The 25,796-nt window shown below is 34.7% G+C and overlaps 1 protein-coding gene across 6 annotated transcripts in view; it reads left to right on the forward strand.

Moving 5' to 3' along the window:
- Positions 1-25,796, forward strand: part of tutl (immunoglobulin superfamily member turtle) — a 474,553-nt gene that overhangs the window by 339,861 nt on the left and 108,896 nt on the right. For 4 of the 6 annotated variants that reach the window (XR_012410506.1, XM_073969927.1, XM_073969928.1 and 1 more), the window contains exons 7-9: positions 13,277-13,547; positions 19,270-20,133; positions 21,222-21,299. Coding sequence is in view for 5 of the 6 variants with exons in the window: in XM_073969927.1 (XP_073826028.1) it covers positions 13,277-13,547; positions 19,270-20,133; positions 21,222-21,299 (1,213 nt within the window). In the remaining variant the exon portion in view is untranslated. The remainder of the gene's footprint in view (positions 1-13,276; positions 13,548-19,269; positions 20,134-21,221; positions 21,300-25,796) is intronic. The other 2 variants (XM_073969923.1, XM_073969924.1) reach the window with 1 other exon arrangement.

Below are 25,796 nucleotides of genomic sequence, written 5' to 3' on the forward strand. Positions count from 1 at the left end.
AACAACAACAATTTGAGCAAACACTGTTGTTTGTGCATAGTTTTTCAATTAGTGAGTGGAGAGAAGCTCTCCTCCTCTCCTCTCTCCTTGCTTGAGTAAAGGGCTGCAGAATGATGTTTTTCAACCACCAAACGAATCATTCATTGAATCATTCATGTGTTTTGAACTTTTTCATTTTCTATCTGTTGTTGCGGAATTGAGAACTTTTCGCTATTCGTTTTGTTCGCACTCACGAATGTAAACAAAACAAAACAAAACAGCGAGATCGGTCAACGTGGGTTATGTTTCGTTTTGTATTGTTCCTATGGAAAATACGAAACGAAACCATTGGAAATTTTTCATAAAGTATTTTTACGTACGCTGCCTATGTTAACCGTGTTTTTGCCAACATGGGGAACCTCAAATGTCACTTAACAGGTAATTCAGTCAACAAGCAAGAAAGCATTAGAACTTCAAATGTCAAATTAAGGCTATTTCTGTAAGACATGTAGCTAACACTCTCAAAATACCGAAAGTCGGGAGGTACCGTTATATGGAGGCTACATCAAAACAATGACCTATATTCAATAAACGCAAACAAACAAAACGATTCCACTACCAATCCCAAAAAGTCACAAACTTTTCAGCTTCTCTGGATCGTTTCGTTCTCAAAACCAAACAAAAGCACAAACTTTTCAATGCAAAAATATGAAAACCGTACGATTGCTGAAATGTACTTCGGCTATGCTTTGCCGAGTTATTTCATTCACCACCGAAACGAAAAAATTTTGGCAAACATTTACTTTGCGAAATGATCAATGACACACTCAGACAAACACACATATATGATTGCTTAACAACTTTGTAACCTATCAGCAATCGGCACACAACAACAACAATTTAAGCAAACACTGTTGTTTGTGCATACCCGGTTGCGACGAAAATTCCAATTGTCGCAATTTAAGTAGTCCAGAACTAGTTCTAATCAGTACTAGTACAAATATTGGCCCCTAAGTAATGCGAAGGGAGCCAATTGTCACCTTTTTATCCCCAAGTAAACGAGGAGGCGACAGTTGCGACTTAATTAACTTAACTTAAAAGACGAGTTGTATAAATAATTCACATTTACATTTTCTTCATAACTTTAATATAAATGAAGCATCCGATAACAGAAGCTAGTGTTGATGGACTGAATATCTTCGTACATATTATTCATATTGTTCTGGTATAAAAAAGGAATACGAAGGAAATATACAAATCGCCCTCTTCTTCTCTCTACCCTCTAGCAATTTCAATTGCCGCAATTTAAATAGTCCTAAACTAGAGGTAAGTGGTACTAGTTCACAATTGACCCATAAGTAATTCGAAGGGACCTAATTGACACCTATATATCCCCAAGTAAACGACGAAGCGTCAGTTGTGACTATTTCTCACCACTTTTTTTTATAAATAAACTGGTATATGACTGTAAACCTGGAACTAGTACAATACCACCTACAAATAATGCATAGAGTGTCAATTGGTTACCTCCTATGACATCCCCATGTTAAAGTTTACAGTTGATTGCACTGTGAGGGCTCAGAAGTGGAACTAGTTACTGTAACGCTGAGAATCGACGAGTTTCCGATGCCGAACTAGCCCATCGCGCAAGCGGGTAGTTTTTCAATTAGTGAGTGGAGAGAGAAGCTCTCCTCCTCTCTCCTTGCTTAAGTAAAGGGCTGCAGAATGATGTTTTTCAACCACCAAACGAATCTTTCATGTGTTTTGAACTTTTTCGTTTTCTATCTGTTGTTGCGAAATTGAGAACGTTTCGCTATTCGTTTTGTTCGCGCTCACGAATGTAAACAAAACAAAACTAAACAGCGAGATCGGTCAACGTGGGTTATGTTTCGTTTTGTATTGTTCCTATGGAAAATACGAAACGAAACCATTGGAAATGTTTCATAAAGTATTTTTAGGTACGCTGCCTATGTTAACCGTGTTTTTGCCAACATGGGGAACCTCAAATGTCTCTTAACAGATAATTCAGTCAACAAGCAAGAAAGCATCAGTCAACTGAGCCGAAAGCGATATACCCCCAGCCTCGGACCTAAAGAAATAGAGTAAACACAATAGTTCTGACGTCTATACTGTTTTTAAGTTTTTGGGCCAGTTTCTCGGGAAAAAGTCCATACTTCCACCCGAAAAATTGTTCCGTCGTAACTAGGGCCCCATAAACAATATGTTGCCAAATATTTATAAACTAGCACAGACGAGTCCTTAAACTGCACTCTTTCCGAACTTTGTGTGGGAGGTACCCGATTTAGTCAATATTAGGACATAATCCGAGGGTTTGGACCAAATCGGTTTCTTCTTGCAGGGTTATCTTACGTACTACCCAGTTTAGTTGGAGTAGGAGTATACCGATTTAGTCCATATTCATACATGGCATATGCAAAGTTACGACAAATTCGATTACTCCCTTCGACAGTTATCGTGCGCATCATTTTAGCGAAAATTTTTGAATTTTTATGTGGGTGGTACCGAAAGGAGGGGACCGATATGGCCAATCTTGGAACTTAATCCAAGTTTGGGCAAAATTTCGATAAAAACTTAGAAATGCCAAAAATCGATCGGTATGGAGGTATTTCAAAACCAATGTCAACAATTTTCGGAATTGGTGTCTGACCACTAGGAACCCCAAATGAAAATTGTATCCAATTTGCCAACCCTTATGGCCACATTATAGCTAATTCGGTCAGAAATTGTAGCTATATAATAATAATTTTTCAACAAACATCCCATGCGGGACAAGGGAGACTTATCTCATACCAATTAGTGCACCCCGATTCATATTAGCTCAATGATATGGGACCTACTCTTTATCGCCGAGTTCGAACGGCATGTCCTAAGACACCACTTGTAGAGAAGTTTTACATGGCTGAAATATTCAGGAAATGTCGCCAACATTACTGAGGGGTATTTTGACACCGTTGAAAATTTGATCTTGCCTAGCCGGGGAATCGAACCCATGACCTTCTGCGTACAAGGCACCACAGTGGTACCCAAGAAATTGTAGCTAAGAACTTCAAAATACCGCTATTAGGCGTACCGTTATATGGGAGCTATTCCAAGACGTGGACCTAAGCCGACAATTTCCGGTGGACAAATTTTTTGACCACTTTTAACACTAAGTGCCAAATAACATCAAATTTGGGAAAAAAACGTTAATAACAAAACAATATACTGGAAATTCTGCGGTATCGTTATATAGGATCTATTCCAAGACGAGTGGTGTCCTAAGACAAGCCCTTCGATCTCGAAGGATTTGTCCGTTGTAGTCCATTTTTGCACTTGACTTAAGCTTGACTGAAATATCACAATTTAGAATTGTTGGACCAATTTCAGGCACCGTGAAGCTATTATACGAGGGCTGCACTAAGCTTATAAGAAATATTACGACGTAGAAAGTTCGGACCAAATCAATTATTCCCTTCACGACAAGACACGAACACGAACCACAAGAGATAAGAAGATAATTTTATCATATCATATAATTATGGTCAATTCTATCTCATGACTGATATGAAACTTTTTCCTTTTTACCTTGTCCGAACGGAATGTCAAAGTATCCAAGACGAGTATTCTAACACGGCAAGTAGCACTCTACAATTCTCTTCTCCAACCCATTACCTTTTAAACAATTATAGACCGAATCTACATATTAGTCCTTTGCCCATTAAATTTAACATTTTAGTCCTGTAGCTATTCGTTCACTCTTTGCTTTCCCCGCTCTTCTTCACTAGGCATCAATATAATGGTGATGAAAATTTTATTTAATTAAAAATCACCAATACACCGAGCCACTTAGACACATCAGACTTGTAACTACAAAACACCAAAAACAATAACAACCAAACCAATCAAACTGATGTGTGTGTGTGTGTAGAAAACGCAAGGGTTAAAGCCGCTTGGGTCGTAAAGGGTTTGACAAAATGAACTGTAAACGCGATAGAATGTTGCGGCCAACGAAACAAATACAATTACGTTTATGGTATTTGTAACAAAATTCAATATTGATCATGGTGGGGCCGAAACACCACAATACATACATACATACACAACACATATATGTATTTGCACACATCAATATACAAAGCTATTGCAATGTTTGCATAAGTAACTGCGTTGATGCTTGTGGTAATATTTACAGGATATCACATACAAATATACTGACAGGCAGACAAAAGAACATACATTTGCCAGTGTATGAGTGTGTGAACGTCTAACGTACATACATATGTATGTATGTATGCACATACGTACTTTTTGCACACCCTGTGATGAGTATGTAAAATTTAAATAAAAATCAATTTTGAACACTCATACGCACACCTATACATTCGCTCATTGACACCACATAAACCTAGAATATAGCATTACGCCCTGACAAATTTATTTGGGTGAATTTTTATTTAAAATGAGCACACAAACACACACGGACACACTCATTTACACATTTTTATTGTCTACCCGCAAGGCTGATAGACAATAAGTAAATAATGGCTGCCAGAGAATTGATGTTTGTCCAAAATAAATGTACATATATACATATGTGTATGTGCCTTTTCATTATCAAATATTTACAATTTGGCAACATCTAATGGCTAAAAAAATTAAATTGAGTTTGGTGTTACTTTGATTTCTTTTTGTTTTTGCTGTTGTCGTCGTTTGTTCAAAATGTATTTTGAGGTATTTTATATTAATATTAAACAGTGTTTCCTGCCTTCCTTTTATACCCCAGTGAGGAGTGAATATTAAGTTTGTTTTTCCGTTTAATGCATTGAAACAACCATTTGCGACCCTGCGGTATATCTTCATGATAAGGATAAATTTCTGAGTCAATGTAGTCATGCCAGTCTATTGTAATCACCCTAGCGTCCTCAATAATTCAATAATTTAGTTAGTACGCTATATTTTTACGCCCGAGTGTATGTTTTTCCATGGCACGTCCAGTTTGAAGCTGGGGTATATCGGACCCTATATAAAAGTACCTTCCTTTTTTCGGTATTAGGATAATTTTAGCTCCATTTGTTGGCCGAACTATGTGTAATTTGACATTTGAGGTTCTTAGGACTTCACCAAAAATTGTCGACATAGGCCCATGTTTTGGTATAGCCCCCCTATAAAGGTACCTCTGGAATTTGAGGATTTTAGCTAGAATTTTTAACCAATCTAGCTGTAATTTGTCATTTGAGGTTCCCTGCATGCACGAAATTTCACCACCAAAAATTGTCAACATCGGCCCACGTTGTAGAATAGCCCCCATATAACGGCCCCTCCCGATTTTCGGTATTTTGAGGATTTTCGCTACAGATATTAACCGAACTATCCCTAATTTGACATTTAAGGTTCCCAAACTTCACAAAACTTTTACACCAAAAATTATCAACATAGGTCAATATCCTGATATAGATCCTATATAGCGGCACCTCCAGATTTTGAGATTATGAGCATTTTAACTACATTTGTTGATCTGTATTTTGACTTTTGCGGTTCCCAGTGGTGAAGTAGGGGATGGAAGATACCAAGGAGCGGTCCTGACCGGCTTTAACATGGCAAATCCCAGGATTTATCTTGGTCCCTCTTTCATCTCAAGTGGACACTGACCTCACAGTGGTGTCACCTGGGGAACTGCCTTTAACACCAGTTAAAGGTAGTGAGCTAACATGTGCCGCGCGTTCACCCATAAGAACGTTAAAAACTTGGGTTTGAGCGTCGGTTTAGTAACCATCCCCTTAGAAAAAACAGCCTACTATGAACAAGTGAGCAAAGGCTATAGTCGGGATGGGGCCGACCATGTGATACCCTACACCACTACCCCTGTGCATAAGCTTTTCACTGGTAAACATTTCTTTTAGAGAATATAATCCGACTACCACCAAAAATAATATGCCTCTTTCTCTCTGGGACCCCCATAAGCAACCAACATTTCGTGACCATCCGATCAAAATTACGACCTGTAGCTTGATTGCAAAAAATGGAAGAATTTGATGCATTACCGACTATTGTGGTATCTCCCTTGTTTGACCACCAATATAAAGTTAATATTTTCTTCTTCCATTGACAGGTTTTGCCGTTGGAATACCACTACTAGAAGCCGATATATTTACAAAGAATAAAACTTTCAATTTGTCTCCAAATGAGTTTTTCCCCATTCCGACCCCTAAATATTATCCGACTATAACCAAAATCAATAGGCTTCTTCTCGGTGAGGCCCCCATATACCCCGAAAATTTCGTCACTATCCGATCAAAATTCCAACTTGTAGCGTGATTACAAAAAATGGAAAAATTTGGTTTATTACTGAATTTTGCAATATCTCGGTTTGCTCACTTACGGCAACATACTTTGCATCAATATAAACGAGATCTTTTCTTCTTCCATTGACGGGTATTCCTTTTGGAATACTCCAACCAGAAGCAGAGATATTCGCATAAGAAAAAACGTTGACTTTCCTCCACATAAGCTTTTCGCTTATTCCGACTCCTGAATATTATCCGACCATCACCAAACTAAATAGGCTTCTTCCGCCGTGGGAGCCGCATCCACTCCCAAAAAATTCGTGACGATCCGATCAAAATTGCGACCTGTAGCGTGATTACAAACAAATCAGAAAATTGAATGCATTACCGACTATTGCGATATCTCTGTTGTTTGCGCAGCTACGACAACCTACTTTACATCGTTGTAAAGGTGATATTTTCTACTTTCCTTGCTTTGGATATACCTCTTAAAGAAACAGAGATATTGGCTTTGAAATAAAATGTAGACCTTTTCTCCAAATAAGTTTTTGCCCATTCCGACCCCTGAATATTATCCGACCATCATTAAAATCAGTAGGCTTCTTCCTCTGTGGGACCCCCATTATTCCCCAAAATTTCGTGACGATCCGATCAAAATTGCGACCTGTAGCGTGATTACAAAGAAATCGGAAAATGGGATGCATTATCGACTATTGCCATATCTCTGCTATTTGACCACCTACGACAACTTACATTACATCGTTGTAAAGGTGATATTTTCTACTTTCCTTGCTTTGGATATACCTCTTAAAGAAACAGAGATATTGGCTTTGAAATAAAATGTTGACTTTTCTTCAAATGAGTGTTTGCCCATTCCTACCCCTAAATATTATCGGACCATCACCAAACTAAATAGGCTTCTTCCGCCGTGGGAGCCGCATCCACTCCCAAAAAATTCGTGACGATCCGATCAAAATTGCGACCTGTAGCGTGATTACAAACAAATCAGAAAATTGAGTGCATTACCGACTATTGCGATATCTCTGTTGTTTGCGCAGCTACGACAACCTACTTTACATCGTTGTAAAGGTGATATTTTCTACTTTCCTTGCTTTGGATATACCTCTTAAAGAAACAGAGATATTGGCTTTGAAATAAAATGTTGACTTTTCTTCAAATGAGTGTTTGCCCATTCCTACCCCTAAATATTATCGGACCATCACCAAAATCAATAGGCTTCTTCATCTGTGAGACCCCCATTAACCCTCAAATGTTCGTGACGATCCGATCAAAATTGCGATCTGTAGCGTGATTTCCAAAAAATAGAAAAATGGGATGTATTACCGACTATTGCGATATCTCCGTCATTTGGTTACCTACGCCGACCTAGTTTGCATCATTGTAAAGACGGGATCTTCTACTTTCACAGTCAGGATTTACTTTTGGAAAATTTACAACTAAAGCTGTGATATTCGTCAATATAATTAAAATCGCAAAAATTAAAATTGGGGTTTTATTTGCTACTATTGTGATATCTTCGTTGTTTGATCACCTACGAGCACCTACTTTACGTCATTAGAAAGGTGATATTTTCTACTTTAATTGTCAGGTTTTGCTTTTGGTATACCCCATATAGAAGCTGAGATATTCGCTTTGGAAAAAAACGTTGTCATTTTATCCACCTAAGTTTTTTATCCTTTCCGACCCCTAAATATTATCCGACCATCACCAAAATCAATAGGCTTCTTCCCCTCCGGGACCCCCATCAACATGCAAAATTTTGTGACGATCCGATCAAAATTGCGACCTGTAGCGTGATTACAAGGTTTAGATGGACAGACGGACAGACGGACAGACGGACGGACGGACGGACAGACGGACGGACACACATAGCCAGATCGACTCAGCTATTCGAGACATTAATTTTGGTATATATAAGTATGGGTCTACGACCATTGTTTCGATGCGTTACAAACTTTTTGTCCAAAACCAACTTATAATACCCTCCCCACATAGTGGTGTAGGGTATAAAAAACGAAAGAAAAGAAAAATAAACCCCTCTAAAGTTGACCGCAAAATGTTTTAAGGATCATGGTCTGCGAATCTGCACCTGGAATGTTCGCACTCTTTATAGGGAAGGTGCAGTTTACGCATTGGCAGATGTACTTGAAAAGTACAAGGCCGACATTACTGCAATACAGGAAATACGATGGAACGGGAAAGGCGTCACAACAACACCTAAAAGTGACGCACTGTATTATAGCTGCCATTACACAAAGCATGAGTTTGGTTGCGGATTTGTAGTTGGTGGGAGATTAAAACATCTGGTCTTAAGCTTCACCCCAGTCAATGAAAACCTCGCTGCCATTCGATTAAAAGCAAAATTCTTCAACATCAGCTTTATTTGCACTCATGCTCCCACTGAAGACAAGGACGAACAGACCAAAAATATATTTTACGAGCGCTTAGAAGAAACTGATTACCGTTGCCCTGCCCATGACATTAAAATTATACTAGGCGATTTTAATGTCAAAATTGCAAAGGAGAATATCTTTGGCCCAACAGTCGGGAAATTCAGTCTCCACAGTGAAACATCTGACAATGGTATGGGCTGAAAGACTTTGCAGCTGCAAGAAACATGGTAGTTAGCAGTTCCGAGGTGCAAACATAGACTCGGACTACTACCTTGTTGCAGCAAAGGTACGTACCAGATTAAACGTAGCAAACAAAGTGCGAACAGACACAACACGGAAGTTGGACATCGGTAAGCGGCAATCATAACAGATAGCCACAGCATATTCCACTCAACTGGCCCAACTGTTTAATCAAAGCACTTCTCGTCCTGATAGCATATCAGGACAATGGCAAAACATTGCCCACTCCATGCAAACAGCCGCAAAATCAGTACTTGACTACCAGAGACCTCCACCAAGGAATCCATGGTATGACCAGGAGTGTCGCGCTGCTACCGAAGAGAAAAATGCGGCATATAGGGATATTTTACAATCAGTAGCAACGCGTAGCGCACGAGAGAGGTATCGGGAGAAAAGGAGAGAGGAGAAACGTCTTTTACGCAGGAAAAAGAGAGAGAGAGAGAGAGATGGAAAAGCGGGAGTGTGAACAAATCGAGATGTACAGAAGACAGAATGAAGTCCGAAAATTCTACCAAAGAGTGAAACATCAAACTGTTGGCTTTGGAACTGGCACATCCTCCTGTAGAGACCAGCAAGGTAATCTGGTAACTGATACAGATAGCGTGCTAAGGATATGGAAAGAGCATTTTTCCAAACTGTTGGTATCCAATAGTAGTGAAGTCGACGAATATACCACAGATCCAATCCCAGAAGATGGTATAGAATGTATAACACCTGGGCAAGATGAGGTAAAGACAGCAATAAACCGGCTGAAGAATAATAAGGCAGCAGGAGTCGATGGCTTGCCAGCCGAGCTGTTTAAAACATGAGGCGACAAGCTGATAAGGTGTATGCATCAGATAGTTAGCTCCCTCTGGCAGGAAGAACGCGTACCCGACGATTGTAACCTGAGCATCCTGTGTCCCGTCCATAAGAGAGGAGATACGGCTTTATGCTCCAACTATAGGAGCATAAGTCTTCTCCCTATCGCCTACAAGATAGTATCAGGGATATTGTGCGAACGACTAAAGCCCATGGTCAACGAAATAATTGGACCATACCAATGCGGCTTTAGACCTGGCAAATCCACCATTGACCAGATATTTACCCTGCGGCAAATCCAGGAAAAGACCCAAGAGATGCAGATCGACATCAACCACCTTTATGTCGATTATAAAGCAGCCTTCGACAGCCCGCTACGTTCAAAGGTATTCCAAGCCATGTCTGAATTTGGTATCCCCGCAAAGCTCATTCGGCTTTGTAAAATGACTCTAACTGACACAAGATCTTCAGTTAAAATAGGAAAGAACCTTTCCGAAGAGTTTTGTAGCAAATGATGTTTCAGGCAGAAAGAGACAGCCATTCGTGTGATCTTTTTAACATCCGGCTAGAAAAGGTCATACGAGAGGCAAACGTCAAAAGAGGTGCCACAATCTACACCAATAGCCACATGTTACTTGCTTATGCTGATGATATAGACATCATGGGACGATCAGTAAAATATGTAACCGATACCTTTATGAAGGTCGAAGGAGAATCTGCTAAAGTGGGTCTGGCGGTAAACGGCGAGAAGACCAAGTTGATGGTGTCGACGCGCAATGCGTCCATAGAGATCGGACCAACTGTTGAAATTGGTTCCTATAATTTTGAGGTAGTAAAAGACTTCGTGTACCTCGGCAAATACCCCTCAGTAATGTTGGCGACATTTCCTGAGTATTTAAGCCTTGAAAAACTTCTCTACATGTGGTGTCTTGGGACACGCCGTTCGGACTCGGCGATAAACAGTAGGTCCCATATCATTGAGATAAATATGAATCGGGGTGCACTCATTGATATGAGAGAAGTCTCCCTTGTCCTGTATGGGATGTTGTGGAACAATGTTTTTTGTTTTTTTGTACCTCGGCACCGCCATAAACACAACAAACGACATCAGTTGTGAAATAAAAAGAAGAATAATATTGGCCAACTGATGCTACTTTGGCTTAAGTAAGCAGTTTAAAAACAAAGCCACATCTCGTCAAACAAAAATAAGGCTTTACAAAACACTCATATTACCCGTGATGATGTATTGTTCCGAAGCCTGGGTACTTGCGCAAGCAAATAAGACAGTGCTTGACGTGTTTCAGAGAAAAATTATTCGAAAGATCTACGGACCGATCTGCCTTGACGGTGAATATCGACGTCGTATGAACCACGAGCTGTATCTGCTATACAACGACATCAATATAGTTAAACGTATCGAGATGCAGCGATTGCATTGACTAGGCCAAGCTAGGCCAAGAATGAGCGATGATGAACCCGCTAAAAAGGCGAGCCACATGGCGGTGCACGAAGAAATGGAAGACCAAAGAATAGATGGCGCAAACAAGTGGATGAAGAGATGACAAGGCGCGGTATTCCAAAAAGCGAATCACGAAACAGAGAGAATTGGAGATCTTTTCTTAGTTCGGTCTATGGAACAAATGTTCTGTAATGGGCCAGCTGAGTAAGTTGTGGTATAGCCCCCATATAACCGTACCGCCCGATTTCAGGTATTTTCAAGATTTTAGTTTTCCAAGTTAGCTAAATTTATATATTTGGGTTTATCAGTGGCCAAAGAACTTCTCCATCTAAAAACTTGGGGGTATTGGTATTTAGGAAACAGATAGAAAATTCATTATTCTGTATAAGTTCGGAATATCTCATGGTGGCCCGGCAGAATTTAAAGCTTGTTTACTTGTTATAACTGCTGCTTTCTGACTCTCCTCGCGTTGTGTCTAGGACTCTCCAGGATGTCTATAAATAATCCTTCAACTCTGCTCGTCTATAGAAAAAATTTGAAAACGTCTTTTAGGTCATCTATAAAGACATCCCTTAGGTCGTCCATAAAGACGACCTTCATGTCGTCTAAACATACGCCCTTAGGAGAGTCTGTAACGATTTTTTCAGCTCATCTAGAAAGACATCCTTCAGGTCGCGTATATGGACCCCTACAGATCGTCCATATGGACGCCCTTTAGGTAGTCTATAAAAACGACCTTCAGATCATTTACAAAGACGCCATTCAGGTCGTCCATAATTACACCCTACAGGTGGTCTACAAAGATGATTTCGAGGACCACCTTTAGCAAATTTGTAAAGACTCCCTCTTTCTCTTTCCTGCTCCTGTTTATACTCCATCCAGCTAGTTTATAAAGACTATGAGGACGCCCATTATTTCGTTTATAAAGACGTCCGCACTTCAGACAACACACTTTCTTCAGGTTTTCTATAAAATGACCTTGAGGTCGTCTAAGAAGACGCCATTTGGGTCACATATGAAGATGTATATAAAGACGCTGGTCTATAAAGACTCTCGTCAGTTCGAGATCGCCGTTAAAGACTCCCTTTAGCTTGTCTATTAAAACTCCATTCCGCTCGTCTATAAAGTCTCCCTTCCGGTCGTGTAAAGGCTTCTTTAAGCTTGTATATGAAGCTCCTTTCGTATTGTCTATGCTAGATGGCGATACTTTTATTTTTAAGTCATAACTTACAGTGTCCATAGTTGGCTCAATGGTCACATTCTTAGAAAGGTGTGACACAGTGTACACTATTCGCCCCCCTTACCCCTAGCATTTAAAAATAAAACTCACAATATTCTTGGCTTCCAGTTATCGCCCCTAATGAACGCCTTTCTTACTAATTGCAGTCCCGGGCCAGTTTTATTATCGTCTATCGGTCAAAAAGATATTAATTTAGTTACCAAGTTAATAAATATTTGTAATGACCCCATTAGTAATATTCAACAGTAAATACAAAATTTAATGGCCTAAATAAATCTAATAAATTGTTAAAAGTAATTTATTTTGTTATTACATTTTATGTTAGTCATTACTAGCAGGGATACAAATTACTAATAATTTGTAAAAAGGGCTAATCAAGCTCAAGCCACTAAAGAGCAGTGAACGAACGTTCACAGAAGGTCAGTCATAAAATCGAAATTTTTAATATAAAGTCTGGGCGGGATTGCATTTGGGGAAAACAAAGTAAAAAGTGTGGGGTGAATTTTATGAGGAGTTAGGGAAATGTCTTATTTTTTCAGGCATAAAACAAAAAATCCTTTCCCCCAACTCCACCCCAAAAGTCTTTCCTTAATCATAATCACCATCATCATCAGCATAATATCCTTTCATTTATAACATTATTTTAAATCATCGGCCATCTGTTTACGCTTTTAATGTTCTCCTAGACTTTTCTGTTTGGTTTAGTGTAGTTATTTCTGTATTATGTTTAATCACCTTTGTGATAAACCCTTTTATGTCTTTGTTTCTGTTTTTCTCTCCTCCTTCCTTTTTCGAATAATTAACAAAGTAATATTTTTTATGTATTTTGTTTGTTTTTTCTTCGTATTTTTCTTTACAGGTGCCGCCCACGAATCAAACTAGAAAAGAGGGCGAAAAGGTGATATTCTCATGTGAAGCCAAGGCTATGCCTGGTAATGTCACCGTACGATGGTTTCGTGAGGGCTCACCCGTTAGAGAGGTGGCCTCATTGGAGACACGCATTACAATACGCAAAGATGGTTCGTTAATAATAAATCCCGTTGGTGCCGATGATTCGGGCCAGTATTTGTGCGAAGTAACAAATGGTATTGGTGATCCCCAGAGTGCATCGGCATATTTGAATGTTCTGTGTAAGTATAAGGAAATTTCTTAAGATTAGCCCATTTAGCGCCGCGTTTTTTTTTTTGCGAAAAAAAATTAAAATTGTTTATGAAAATTATATTTTTGAGACATTTTTAACATTTTTTAATAAATAACTTTTTTCTCTAAAACGTATAGTTTTCCTGCAATCGGGCCTTTTTTAAAAGTGTCAAAAACTTTGGAGGGTGATATAGGTGTATCCTTATATGTCAATCCCTTGGTTTTTGATTGAGAAAATACTCTTACTATATTCCTAACAAATCCCTGACTTTATATGATTCTAACATTTATAATTAAATTTTTATCGCATATATAAATTTTTCATCAAAAGTCGAAAATTACAAAAAAGTCGATTTTTTAATAGTTTGGGTTTTAGGTCAATTGCGTGGAAAAGCAAGGGTCAAATGAAGCTTTCTAAGCGAGAAATGACAGATAACAGACAATACTATAACAAAATGCAAAAACCCCCACAAAAATATGCGAAAACCTCAGAGTTTTATGCCAATTTTTGCAACTATTTTCTGTGGCGTTTAAACGACCAGTGGCTTTGTCTGGGTTAATTATCTAATGAAACGTATCGTACTCACCGATGCCAGAGATAGTTTACACCTAACATACCAATGGCCAGCTCTTATAAAATATATGCCATTATATTTTACCTATCTGAATACATGTTTATGTCAAATATGAGGAATCCGTATGGTTCAAACTTGCGGCTTTTTGGGAATGCTCTTTGTTCATGTCCATAGGAGGTCCACAGGTTTTAGGATTCTCCATAAAATATTCTTTAAATATCCACGATTATAGCTGTGAAAATTATTCATAAAATAGTCTTTAAATATCCACGGTTACAGCTGTGAAGGCTCTTAATAAAATATTCTTTAAATATCCACGATTATAGCTGTGAAGCTCTTTTATAAAATATTCTTTTAAAATCAACACTTAATGTTGTAAAGTTTCTTCATAAAATATTCTTTAAAAATCCACCATCGTACCTGTAAAGGCTGTTCATAAAATAGTGTTAAAAATCCACGTTCCTAGCTGTGAAGGTTCTTCATAAAATATACTTTAAAGATCCACGTTCGTGACTGTGAAGGTTCTTCATAAAATATTCTTTAAAAATCCACGGTTAAATGCTGTGAAGGTTCTTCATAAAATATTCTTTAAAAATACACGTTTAATGCTGTGAACGTTCTTCATAACATATTCTTTCTACGCTGTGAAGATTCTTCATAAAATATTCTTTAAAGATCCACGTTCGTAGCTGTGAAGGTTCTTCATAAGATGTTCTTTAAAAATCCTCGTTTAATGCTTTGAAGGTTCTTCATGAAATATTCTTTAAAAATCCTCGTTTAATGCTTTGAAGGTTCTTCATGAAATATTCTTTAAAAATCCACGTTTAATGATGTGAAGGATCTTAATAAAATATTCCTTAAAAATCCACGTTTAATATTGAAAGGTTTCTTCATAAAATATTCTTTAAAAATCCACGTTCGTCGCTGTGAAGGTTCTTCATAAAATATTCTTTAAAGATCCACGTTCGAAGGTTTTTCATAAAATGGTTTTTCATAAATCCACTGTCGCAGTTAAACATAAAATATTGTTTAAAACGGCGCGTTCGCAGCTGTGAAGGTTCTTCATAAAATATTCTTTAAACATCCATGTTTAATTCTGTGAAGGTTCTTCATAAAATATTCTTTAAAAATCCACGTTTAACGCTGTGCAGATTCTTCATGAAAGTTATTATAAAGTATTCTTTAAAAAGTCCACAATTTTAAATAAAAAGATATTCTTTATCTAAAAATGTACGATTTTATTATTTTTTTTTTTTTAACTACGATTTTTTATTTTTTAAACATTTAAGATGTTTTTATTGTTTATAAAATATGGTATTCTGCTTTTTATTTTTAAAAAATGCCCAATTTTTATTTTATAAAAAAATTAGATTTTAATTTTTTAAAAAAATCACGATTTTTATTTTATAAAGAATCCACTTTTTTTTTCAAAAAATACACAAATTTTTATATTCTAAAAGATCCACGATTTTTTATTTGTTACTAAATCCTTAATTTTTATTTCCTACAAAATCTAAGATTTTTTATCCGACAGAAAATCCCATTTTTTACTTTTTAAAAAATCCATAATTTTTTAAAACTCACGATATTTTTTCGGAAATACACGATTTTTATTTTTTAACTTCATGACCTTTTATTTTTTAAAAAATCAAGATTATTTATAAAATCTAAAATCTATAAAATCTAAAATTTTTTATGTTCAAAATAAACAATTTAAACAATTTTTTTTTTTTTTATTTTTTAACTGTTGTTGTTTAATTTTTTTAAATCCAAAATTTGTTTTTTTTAAAATATTCCTCGAATTAGATTAAAAAAAACTGTTTTTTATAATCCACCATTTTTTATTTTTTAAAATATCCAAATTTTTTTAAGTACACAATTTTTATTTCCTTACACATCCACAGTTTTTTTATTTATAAAATGCTCTACTTTTTATTTTTAAAAAATTCACGATTTTTTTTTAATTTCCGATTTTTTATTAGTTGAGAAATTCAATAAAAATTATTTTTCCACGAATTTTTATTTTTTAAAAGCGCATGATTTTTAGAATACTTCTTTTTACAAAATGCACGATTTTCTATTTTTTATAAAAGTCAAAGATTTTTATTATTTGTTTATTTTTAAAAAATCGACGATTTTTTTTTAAAAAGATCCACTAGTTTTAATATTTAAAAAAATGTACGACTTATTATTTTTTAGTTTTATAAACTCTAAGATTTTTTATTTTTAAAAAATTAAAGATTTTTTATTTTAAAGTTTTTTATTAAAAAAAATCTATGATTTTTTTCAAATCCGCCATTTTTTATTTTTTATAATTAAAAATCCGCGATTTTTTTTTATTTTTTTTAAAATTTTCAATTTTTCAAAAATCGTAAACATCCACAATTTTTTATTTTTTATTATTAAAAATCCGCGATTTTTTATTTTTTTTTTTTAAATTTTAAATTTTTGTTGGCGTTTTTTATTGTTGGACTGCAGAATTTTACATCTTTGTGTTTATTTCAGCTTGAGTCCATATTTTGTTGTAATTCAATTGTTTGAATAACAACAAAATATTTTAAAGTGGATATGAAATTGATTAGTTGCGGGCGAAGGGTAGGGAATACTATTGTTTCAGTTGTCACCAAACAACTTCATCAGTTCCCTTTTTCGCCGACTCTGTATCGATAAACAGGTCAACAAAGCCATCTAGCAAATTAAATAAAATGTTGTTTTTACCCCCGCTTATTGAAGCAACATTCCTATGTCCGTATTCTTTGCGAAGCAAAGACGACATAAAAACAGTGGTGGATATGAAATTCTTTAGTTCGACTCAAATTGTAGGGTAAACAGCTTTAGGACCATACAGCAAATTTCTCATTTTATTTAATTTGCTAGATGGCTTTATTGACCTGTTTATCGATACAGAGTCGGCGAAAAAGGGAACTGATGAAGTTGTTTGGTGACAACTGAAACTATAGTATTCCCTACCCTTCGCCCGCAACTAATCAGTTTCATATCCACTTTAAAATATTTTGTTGTTATTCAAACAATTGAATTACAACAAAATATGGACTCAAGCTGAAATAAACACAAAGATTTTAAATTTTTCAAAAATTGTAAACATCCACGATTTTTTATTTAAAATATCCTCTATTTTTTATTTTTAAAAAATCCACGATTTTTTATATTTAAAAAATCCACGATTTCTTATTTTTAAAAAATCCACGATTTTTTATTTTTAAAAAATCCACGATTTTTTATTTTTAAAAAATCCACGATTTTTTATTTTTAAAAAATCCACAATTTTTTATTTTTAAAAAATCCACGATTTTTTATTTTTAAAAAATCCACGATTTTTTATTTTAAAAAAAACCAAGATTTTTTATTTTTAAAAAATCCAAAAATTTTTTTAATTTTCGTATTTGTATTTGTTGCGAAACTAAAAAATGTGTTTTCCACAATTTTATAAATTTTAAAAAATGCATGATTTCTTTTTAGAGAACATTTTTTAACAAAATTTACGATTTTCTATTTTTATAAAAGTCAAAGATTTTTATTTTTAAAAAATCGACTATTTTTTACTTTATATTATATATTATATTATATATTTATTTATATAAAAAATTCACTAGTTTTAACTTTAAAAAATGTACGACTTGTTATTTATAATATCCAAAATTGTTTATTTTCACAAACTCTTAAAATTTTTTATTTTAAAAAAATCCAAGATTTTTTTATTATAAAAATCCAAAGTATTTTATTAAAAAAAAATTTAGATTTTTTTAAATCCACAATTTTTTATTTTTATTATTAAAAATCCGCAATTTTTATTTTTTTAAAATATTAAATTTTTTATTTCTCTCGTGAATTAAGATTTTTTTATATTTTTTATACACGATTTCTTATTTAAAAAATTAAAGATTTTTTATTTAAAAAATCCACTAATTTTTATTAAAAACCCGATTTTTTTAATTTCCGATTTTTATTTGTTGCGAAATTCAAAAAAATATTTTCCACGATTTTATATTTTTTAAAAACGCATGATTTCTTTTTAGATTTTTTTTACAAAATGCTGGACTTTCTGTTTTTAAAAATTCAAAAATTTTTTATTTTTAACAAATCGGTTTTTTATGTTTATGTTTATATAACAAAATCCCCTAGATTTCATTTGAACAACATTTACGACTTGTTATTTAAAATAGTTAGTTTTATAAACTCTAAGATTTTTTATTTTTAAAAAATCCAATTTTTTTATTTTAAAAATCCAAAGTTTTTTATTAAAAAATAAAAAATAAAATAAGTTTTTTTCAAATCAACCTTTTTTAATTTTTATTATTAAAAATCCGCGATCTTTTATTTTTATTTTAAATTTGTATTCCTCTCGGGAATTAAGATTTTTAATTTTTTTATCCTTGATTTTTTATCTTTTTATCCACAATTTTTTATTTTAGAAAATTCACTTTTTTTATTTTAAAAAAAATTCCCAATTTTTTTATTGTACAAAAAATACACTATCTATGGTTTTTAAAAAATCCACTGTTTTAATCCACAATTTTCTATTTTTGAAAAATTTATTTTTTTTAATCAATTTTTTTTTTTAAATCCATTTTTTATTTTCTTTTCAAATAAACAGTTTTTTTTAAATCTCAAATATTTATATTTTTCGCGAATTTGTTTTTTAAAATATGCAAAAAATTTTAAAAAATCCACGATTTTTTAATCCGTTTTTAAACAATTGTTATGACTTTTTACTTTTTCAAATTCAAATTTTTGTGTTTTTAAAACACAATTTTTTACGATTTTTATTATTAAAAATCCACAATTTTTTTATTCTTCAAAAATATACAAATTTTTATTCTTTAAAAATTTAAAGATTTTCTTTAAAAAGTCCAAGATTCTTTATTAGAAAAGAAAATAAAAAACCTGCAATTTTTTATATTTAAATAATTCCACAATTTTTACTCTTTTTAAATTCTGTTTATTTAAAAAAATCCACGATTTTCTATTTAAAAAATCGCATTTTTCCGCGATTAACGTTTCAAATTTTTTGAAAAAAAGAACATGATTAACATTTAAAATTAACGACTTTCATTTGTTCTCTTTATGCTATAAAGTTATATTAATTTTCCTCTTTTTCTGTCTTTTTTCTTTTCAGATTCTGCCAAAGTGACCTTTACACCCACTGTACAATATCTACCGTACGGTTTGGCCGGTGTTGTTCAGTGTTATATTAAATCGAATCCTCAGCTACAATATGTCACTTGGACCAAAGACAAACGTCTGCTGGAACCCTATCAAATGAAAGATATTGTTGTTATGGCCAATGGTTCGCTGCTCTTTACGCATGTCAGTGAAGAGCATCAGGGACGCTATACCTGTCAACCGTATAACTCGGAGGGTTCACAAGGTGCCTCAGGCACAATGGAAGTGCTGGTGCGTAAACCACCGACATTTACCGTTGAACCTGAATCGCTGTATCAGCGTAAAGTCGGTGACAGTGTTGAAATGCATTGTGACGCTGTCGAGGCAGAAGGTACACAAAAACCCACCATTAAATGGCAACGACAAGGTGGTGAACAACTATCGGATACCCAACGCAATCGTATACGTATCTCTGGGGGCAACATTACCATTGAAAATTTACGTCGTGAGGATTTTGGCTATTATCAATGCGTTGTCTCTAATGAAGTAGCAACTCTAATGTCTCAAACTCAACTAGTTATAGAAGGCACCCAACCGCATGCACCCTACAATATAACCGGCAAGGCAACCGAATCATCGATAACACTACAATGGATGCCGGGCTATAGCGGTGGTTCGGAATATAAACAAGACTATACGATTTGGTATCGGGAAGCTGGTGCTGCCGATTGGCAAACAATATCGGTTACACCTTCGGGTAGTACAGAAGTAACGATCAATGGCTTAGCATCGGGTACTACCTATGAATTTCAGGTTGTTGGTCGCAATGTGCTTGGCGACGGTATGATGAGCAAAGTGATGACCGTTCGGACAGTTGGTAAGTTCAGAGTTATACAGTTAATTTTTTGTCTTGTGGATTAGATTACGTTTCTTTCGTTACTATCTGTCGATTTTTTTAGTTTGTTTTTGGTTTTTTTCTTGGGTTTAATTTTTTGGTTACTCTTTTGTAAATCTACTTCTTCTATTCTCTGTCGTCTATGTATTTTTTTTGAAAATTATTCAATATTTTCGATTTCAATTTTTAAAAAATGAATTAAATGCTTTATATGCACCATATATCATTAGTTACTGTAATCATGGCAGGCTGTGGTTAAGTGGAGTTTGAAAAAGGAAGAAAGGAAGGAAAGATATCATTTAATTAATTTAAAAAATTAAATAAAAAATAGTTTGAAAAAAATTAACAAAATTTAAAAAAAAATCCGAGGCCATTTTTGCCTTATATCCGCCATGTTAACCTTAAAATTCGATTTATTTTTTATATGAGAACATTTTTAATAAAAATATCTGTATGAAAAAATTCTGTTTCTCTAATTGCCCCCATCTAAATTTTCTTCAAACTCCACTGAGGCATGACCTGCATTAATAAATTAACAAACAAACCCAAATCAAAAAAAAAAAAAAACTTACTAATGGAATTGGCCTTAAACCATTTTACTAAATCAATATATCTATGTTTTTTTCTTCTCTTGTATTCTTTTTTCAATATCTTTACTTTTCTTGTTTCATCTCAACTCGTTACATTTTGGTTTGAAACCACCACCGCCACCACCGTAAACCACCGTTTCGTTTCGTTGTCGACCATATCTCGAATCAAATTCAATCAAATCAAATAAATCGCTATGTACCAAAATCAAATCTATCTATCTCTCTCTCTATTTTTATCTGTTCATATCAAATCACATTGCAACAACCAACCAATCAATCGACAAATATCGCAAAAAAACCAAAAACAAAAATGTGAAAATGTGATAAATGAAAATAAACGTAAACGTACGACATATACGATATAACAAATCCCTAATGAAACGAAAAAAAAATGTTGAAATTTGAATTTTTATTTGACTAACCTCAAACCACACTCACACACATAAAACAAACGTGCGAACGAAAATTCAAATTCAACAGAAGCTCCCCCGGCACGTAATGTCAAGGCTGCAACACAACCGCCCGATCATGTATTCCAACTAATGCCAGACGAAGCTGGTAAGAAATTCAAAAACTCAAAAAAATATTTAAAAAAGAAACATATTTCTAGTTTAGAAGTACAAAAAATATAGTATTGAAAAAAAAAATATTTAAAAAAGCTCTTTTTCCCAAGTGATAGGGAAATTTATTTCTACTTAAAAGGGGGATATTTTTTATTTAAACGATATTTTTTTATTTTTTGTTTTAATTTTATTTATTTATTTTTAAAGGGGATCTGTACTTTATTTTTTATTATTTAAAATTTTACATTTAATTTTTTTGTGATTCTAGACCCTTGTTTCTCTACTCGGAAACCAAACCTAATTAAAACAAATGTCCAAAATTATGACCTTAATTTTTATACCTGTCTATGTTGTGTGAATTAAAGCAAACACCGAAATCCACCAAAGTAAAAACCAAAAAAAAAAATGTTATTATTGTTCTTGCCATGATGATTGTTCTATTGTTGCATGATGTACTACTAACTAACATTTGGAAGCATGATTCTTCCACTGCCACAACCTCCATTTAACTTTAACCACCCAACCACAACTAGCTTTTCTACTTGTTTCAATTCTACTCTAACACACCACTACTACCACTACTACTAACGCTTCCTTTGGCGCCATTTCTTATCTTAAAAAAAGGATTTAATTAAAACAACTCAGGAAAACACAAAAGTTGCAAAAAAACGGAAAACAAAGAACTCGTAAATGATATTTACCTTCTTGTTGTTGTTTCCTTTTTAGGCCATACCACCTTATGGCCTCGACCAACTGTTGTCCTTTATTCAAGTGGGTTTACTCTCCAACAACCAAAAAAACCGCAAATACTGTTTCGTGGTCTTGACCACTACAAGCACCCACACCATCTGTTTCTCCGCCCCCCTCTTCAAAAGGGTTATAAAGTATGGTAAACTGACTGACCTACTAACGATGCATTACAATCAGTATAGCTTCAGAGCTTCATTAAGAAATCGAACACAAACAGTTATACCAATCACCAGTTATCCCTTATACTATTTCTCTTTTGTATTCCGAACATGGTACATGAGATTGATTTACATGAATAAGCTCCCCCTGTTTGCTGTTTGTCTTCAATTCTCTTTTAAAACTTGTTTTGTTTGTTTCCTTAGTCTTATGATTACAGAGGGTATATTGATGTTAATACCATCAAAATGAGATTCGTCAAAAGAATGGAAGACCCAACATATGTTAAGACAAAATCCGTTTCAGACAGTTGAAATCGAATAAGCCATGTCCGTCGAACGGAGTAACCGGTTTGGTCTTAGTGTTGTACAACCTAATAATATGTTCGGAGATGGAATTCAGGAATTGTTGTTTGATAAATTACAACTTCTCTACACACGCCGTTCTTTAAGACACCCCGTTCGGACTCGACGATAAACAGTAGGTCCCAAATCATTGACCTAATATAAATCGTGTGCACCCATTGATATGATAGAAGTATTTTTGTTGTCCATGGACCCCAACACGATATAATTTTTGCATCAGAACGCTTCAATATTTTTCTGGACAAAAATTTGCACTGTCTCAAGGCCAAAACTGACTGAAGGAGCGTTCCAATGCTTTTGCGATGTACTAGAGAGTTTTAAATTATTATCTTGGCTGCAATTGTTTTTTTTTTTTGTGTTGGATCGAAAATCTCCAAAAACAAGGATAAAAATTTCAAGTCAAAATCGAGAGGCTTGCTTTTCACCGTAGACATATGATCTAGAAGACTTTTTTGCTCAGCACAATCTCAGGAATTAGGAACGCGATGGGCCCATTAAGATTTTTTCCTTCCATACAAATTGCTCCTCCCTAGTATACATATGTACGTATTAGAGTGATAACTTTCTGTTTAAGATAATGAAAATAGCTCTATATATCTGTTTGGCGTTGTCGTAGCTTCGTTTTGAGGTGAGATGTCTTCAGTCAAATCGATTGGCGAATCTTTTTGTAGAACATTTCATTCTTCTAACTCAATGCCTTTCATGTCCTTTTCGTCCTTTATTTCTTGAACATCTCACCTCAAAACGAAGCTACGACAACGCCAACCAGATATATGAATCTATTTTTCCAAGTATTATGGGGAAAAAACCAAAACCTTCATCGCGCTATATCTCAGAAACTTGACTTATGGCGAAAATTTCCTTTTGGCTTCTTAGTATACTCAACAAGGGCTTTCACCTCCAAAAGAAAATTTTCCTCCCCCCAGACTTTGAGTTCCATTTTGTGTCACAGTGTTGCCAAACCCAGGAGGATTTTAAATTTACCTTTTGTCTATAACCTTTCTTTTCTCTTACGGACTGCCGTATTTTTCGCTCATTGATGTTGTTCAGGATTTATTATCGTCCATGTCCCCTGTCTTTATCGTAAAGTGATCTAATAATAAAAGTTATAAAAATGGTTAAGTCGAATTCTTCCGCATATTGAGGCTTATATGTTTTAGTTTTTCATGGCTGATGGACGCTTAAACCAGACCATTTAAGGAAATTTGTAAATATATCGTTTTTATTGATCGGGGGTGCAACCATCGTTGTCTCGAAAATGAATTAGAAAGCCGATGCACTCATAAGTTTAGAAAATATAGCGATTATAAAACAATAGACTCCCGATATTCCTCTACAAATGTATAGCATTTTGGACAACGGGACATTCCTGAAAAATTTATTAAAATTGCATGAAATTAGGTTCAGTAGTTTTGAAAAAATTATGTAGTGAAAAGAGTGGGCGTTGTCATAAGTTTTCAAGATATAACATATTTAAAAAAGTGGGCGTGGTCCGGTATTTTCACCCCAAATATGTACCTAGGGTACACACAACCCCATTGCCTCCCAAAATTTATGCTGAAACCGATTTAATCATAAGTTTGGCTTATGCATATAGCGTTTAAAAGAAAGGCGTGGGGAAGGTACCCCCCCCCCCCTATACGAAATTCATAAAATATACACAACAGCAAACATTGAGCTTTTGTTGCAAATTTTATGGGAATTGGTTCAGTGGAATTGGTGACATGACATTTAAAAAACAGACGTGGTCGGGTCTTTAGGCCCCATTGTAGATACATGCGTAATTTAATATCACATAGGGGATATACCCCGCCCCTCTGAAATTCAATAAAATATGTATACTGTTTTGGGGGCCATCCCGGTACATTCCCTGAAAATTTTAGGAAAATCGGTTCAGTAGTTTTTGCAGAAAAACTTTAAATTGAAATGAAAATTAAAAAAAGCGGACGTGGTAAAATTTTCTTTCCATAAAAACCTAATATGGGTTATGATGGTATTCAATTTTTATTCATAAAGATATGGCGTTTTTTTTTTTAAATACAGCAAATGGAAGTACCCCGTCCACTTCGAAATTCCAGAAAACATGCATCCCATATCCACCGGCGGCCATCCGTATACATTCCCTGAAAATTTTAGGAAAATCGGTTCAGTAGTTTTGTGATGTAACATATTTTGAAAAGTGGGCGTGGTCAAGTCTTTGGGTCTTAAAAAATTAGGTAAACCGATATATTCGTAATTATTTTAAATATAGCATTTTTAAAAAAATATGGTATAGGGGAAGTACCCCGCCCCCTCCGAAATTCAACAAAATTTGTAGCCCATTTTAACCGGGGGTCATCCCTGTACATTCCCTGGCATTTCAGAAAAATCGCTTCGGTAGTTTTTTAGAAAATATATAATGAAAACTTGAAAATTGAAAAAGTGGGCGTGTTCAAATTTTCTTTGCATAAAAAGTCGGGTTATGTCGAACATTTCACAAAAAGAATTATCCAAATCGATCAAGCCGTTCTCAACTGATGCCATTACCAACGAACGACATTTGATTTTTATTTATAAAGATTAGATAAAATATTACATATAAGGTAATTCAATAACAAACCTTACGCACAAATTGATTTAGAAAAATTATTATTTTTATTTTTGGACAATTTTGTTAAGTCTTTGTAAGGAAATATAAAAGCACAGAAAAAATGTTAAATATTCACGTTGTCATTGGAGATAAACCTCTGTGAGAAATTGTCCTTCTTGCGGTAGAACTTGTATAAATTTTGTCTAACTTTGATCGCACGCTCACAACACTGGTTGCTTCGGCAATACTGATTGGAGACTCATATTTTTTGCAGAGGATCTTCAAACTACTGAAAGTTCTTCAAAATCTTCAGCGCAGAACAACTGACTACTGAACCAATGTTTGACAAATGAGTAAAAAATGACATATTTTACGCAACCTGTAGCGGCCTTCATGCATCAGCATAAACGCAAGAATACCCAGACAGACACAACAGTTCCAGCGTTCATTGCAGATGTTTGGGATCGGCTTAAACTCACTCCTCTCAGTGAGTGACAAAAGAGAAACTTCATGTCGTCTCTGCAGCCGCCTGCTTCCTTAATCTCAGTTTTACCATTGATGAAGACTGGATTAGAAATACTCGATGTTTGGTGATTTATTCGTCCCATGAGCTCATCTTCCATGATAACGCTAAGATGCTGACATTGGGTGT

Source organism: Musca autumnalis, unplaced genomic scaffold, assembly GCF_047663935.1.
Source record: "Musca autumnalis isolate F117 unplaced genomic scaffold, ASM4766393v1 scaffold_2, whole genome shotgun sequence".
Lineage (NCBI taxonomy): Eukaryota > Metazoa > Arthropoda > Insecta > Diptera > Muscidae > Musca > Musca autumnalis.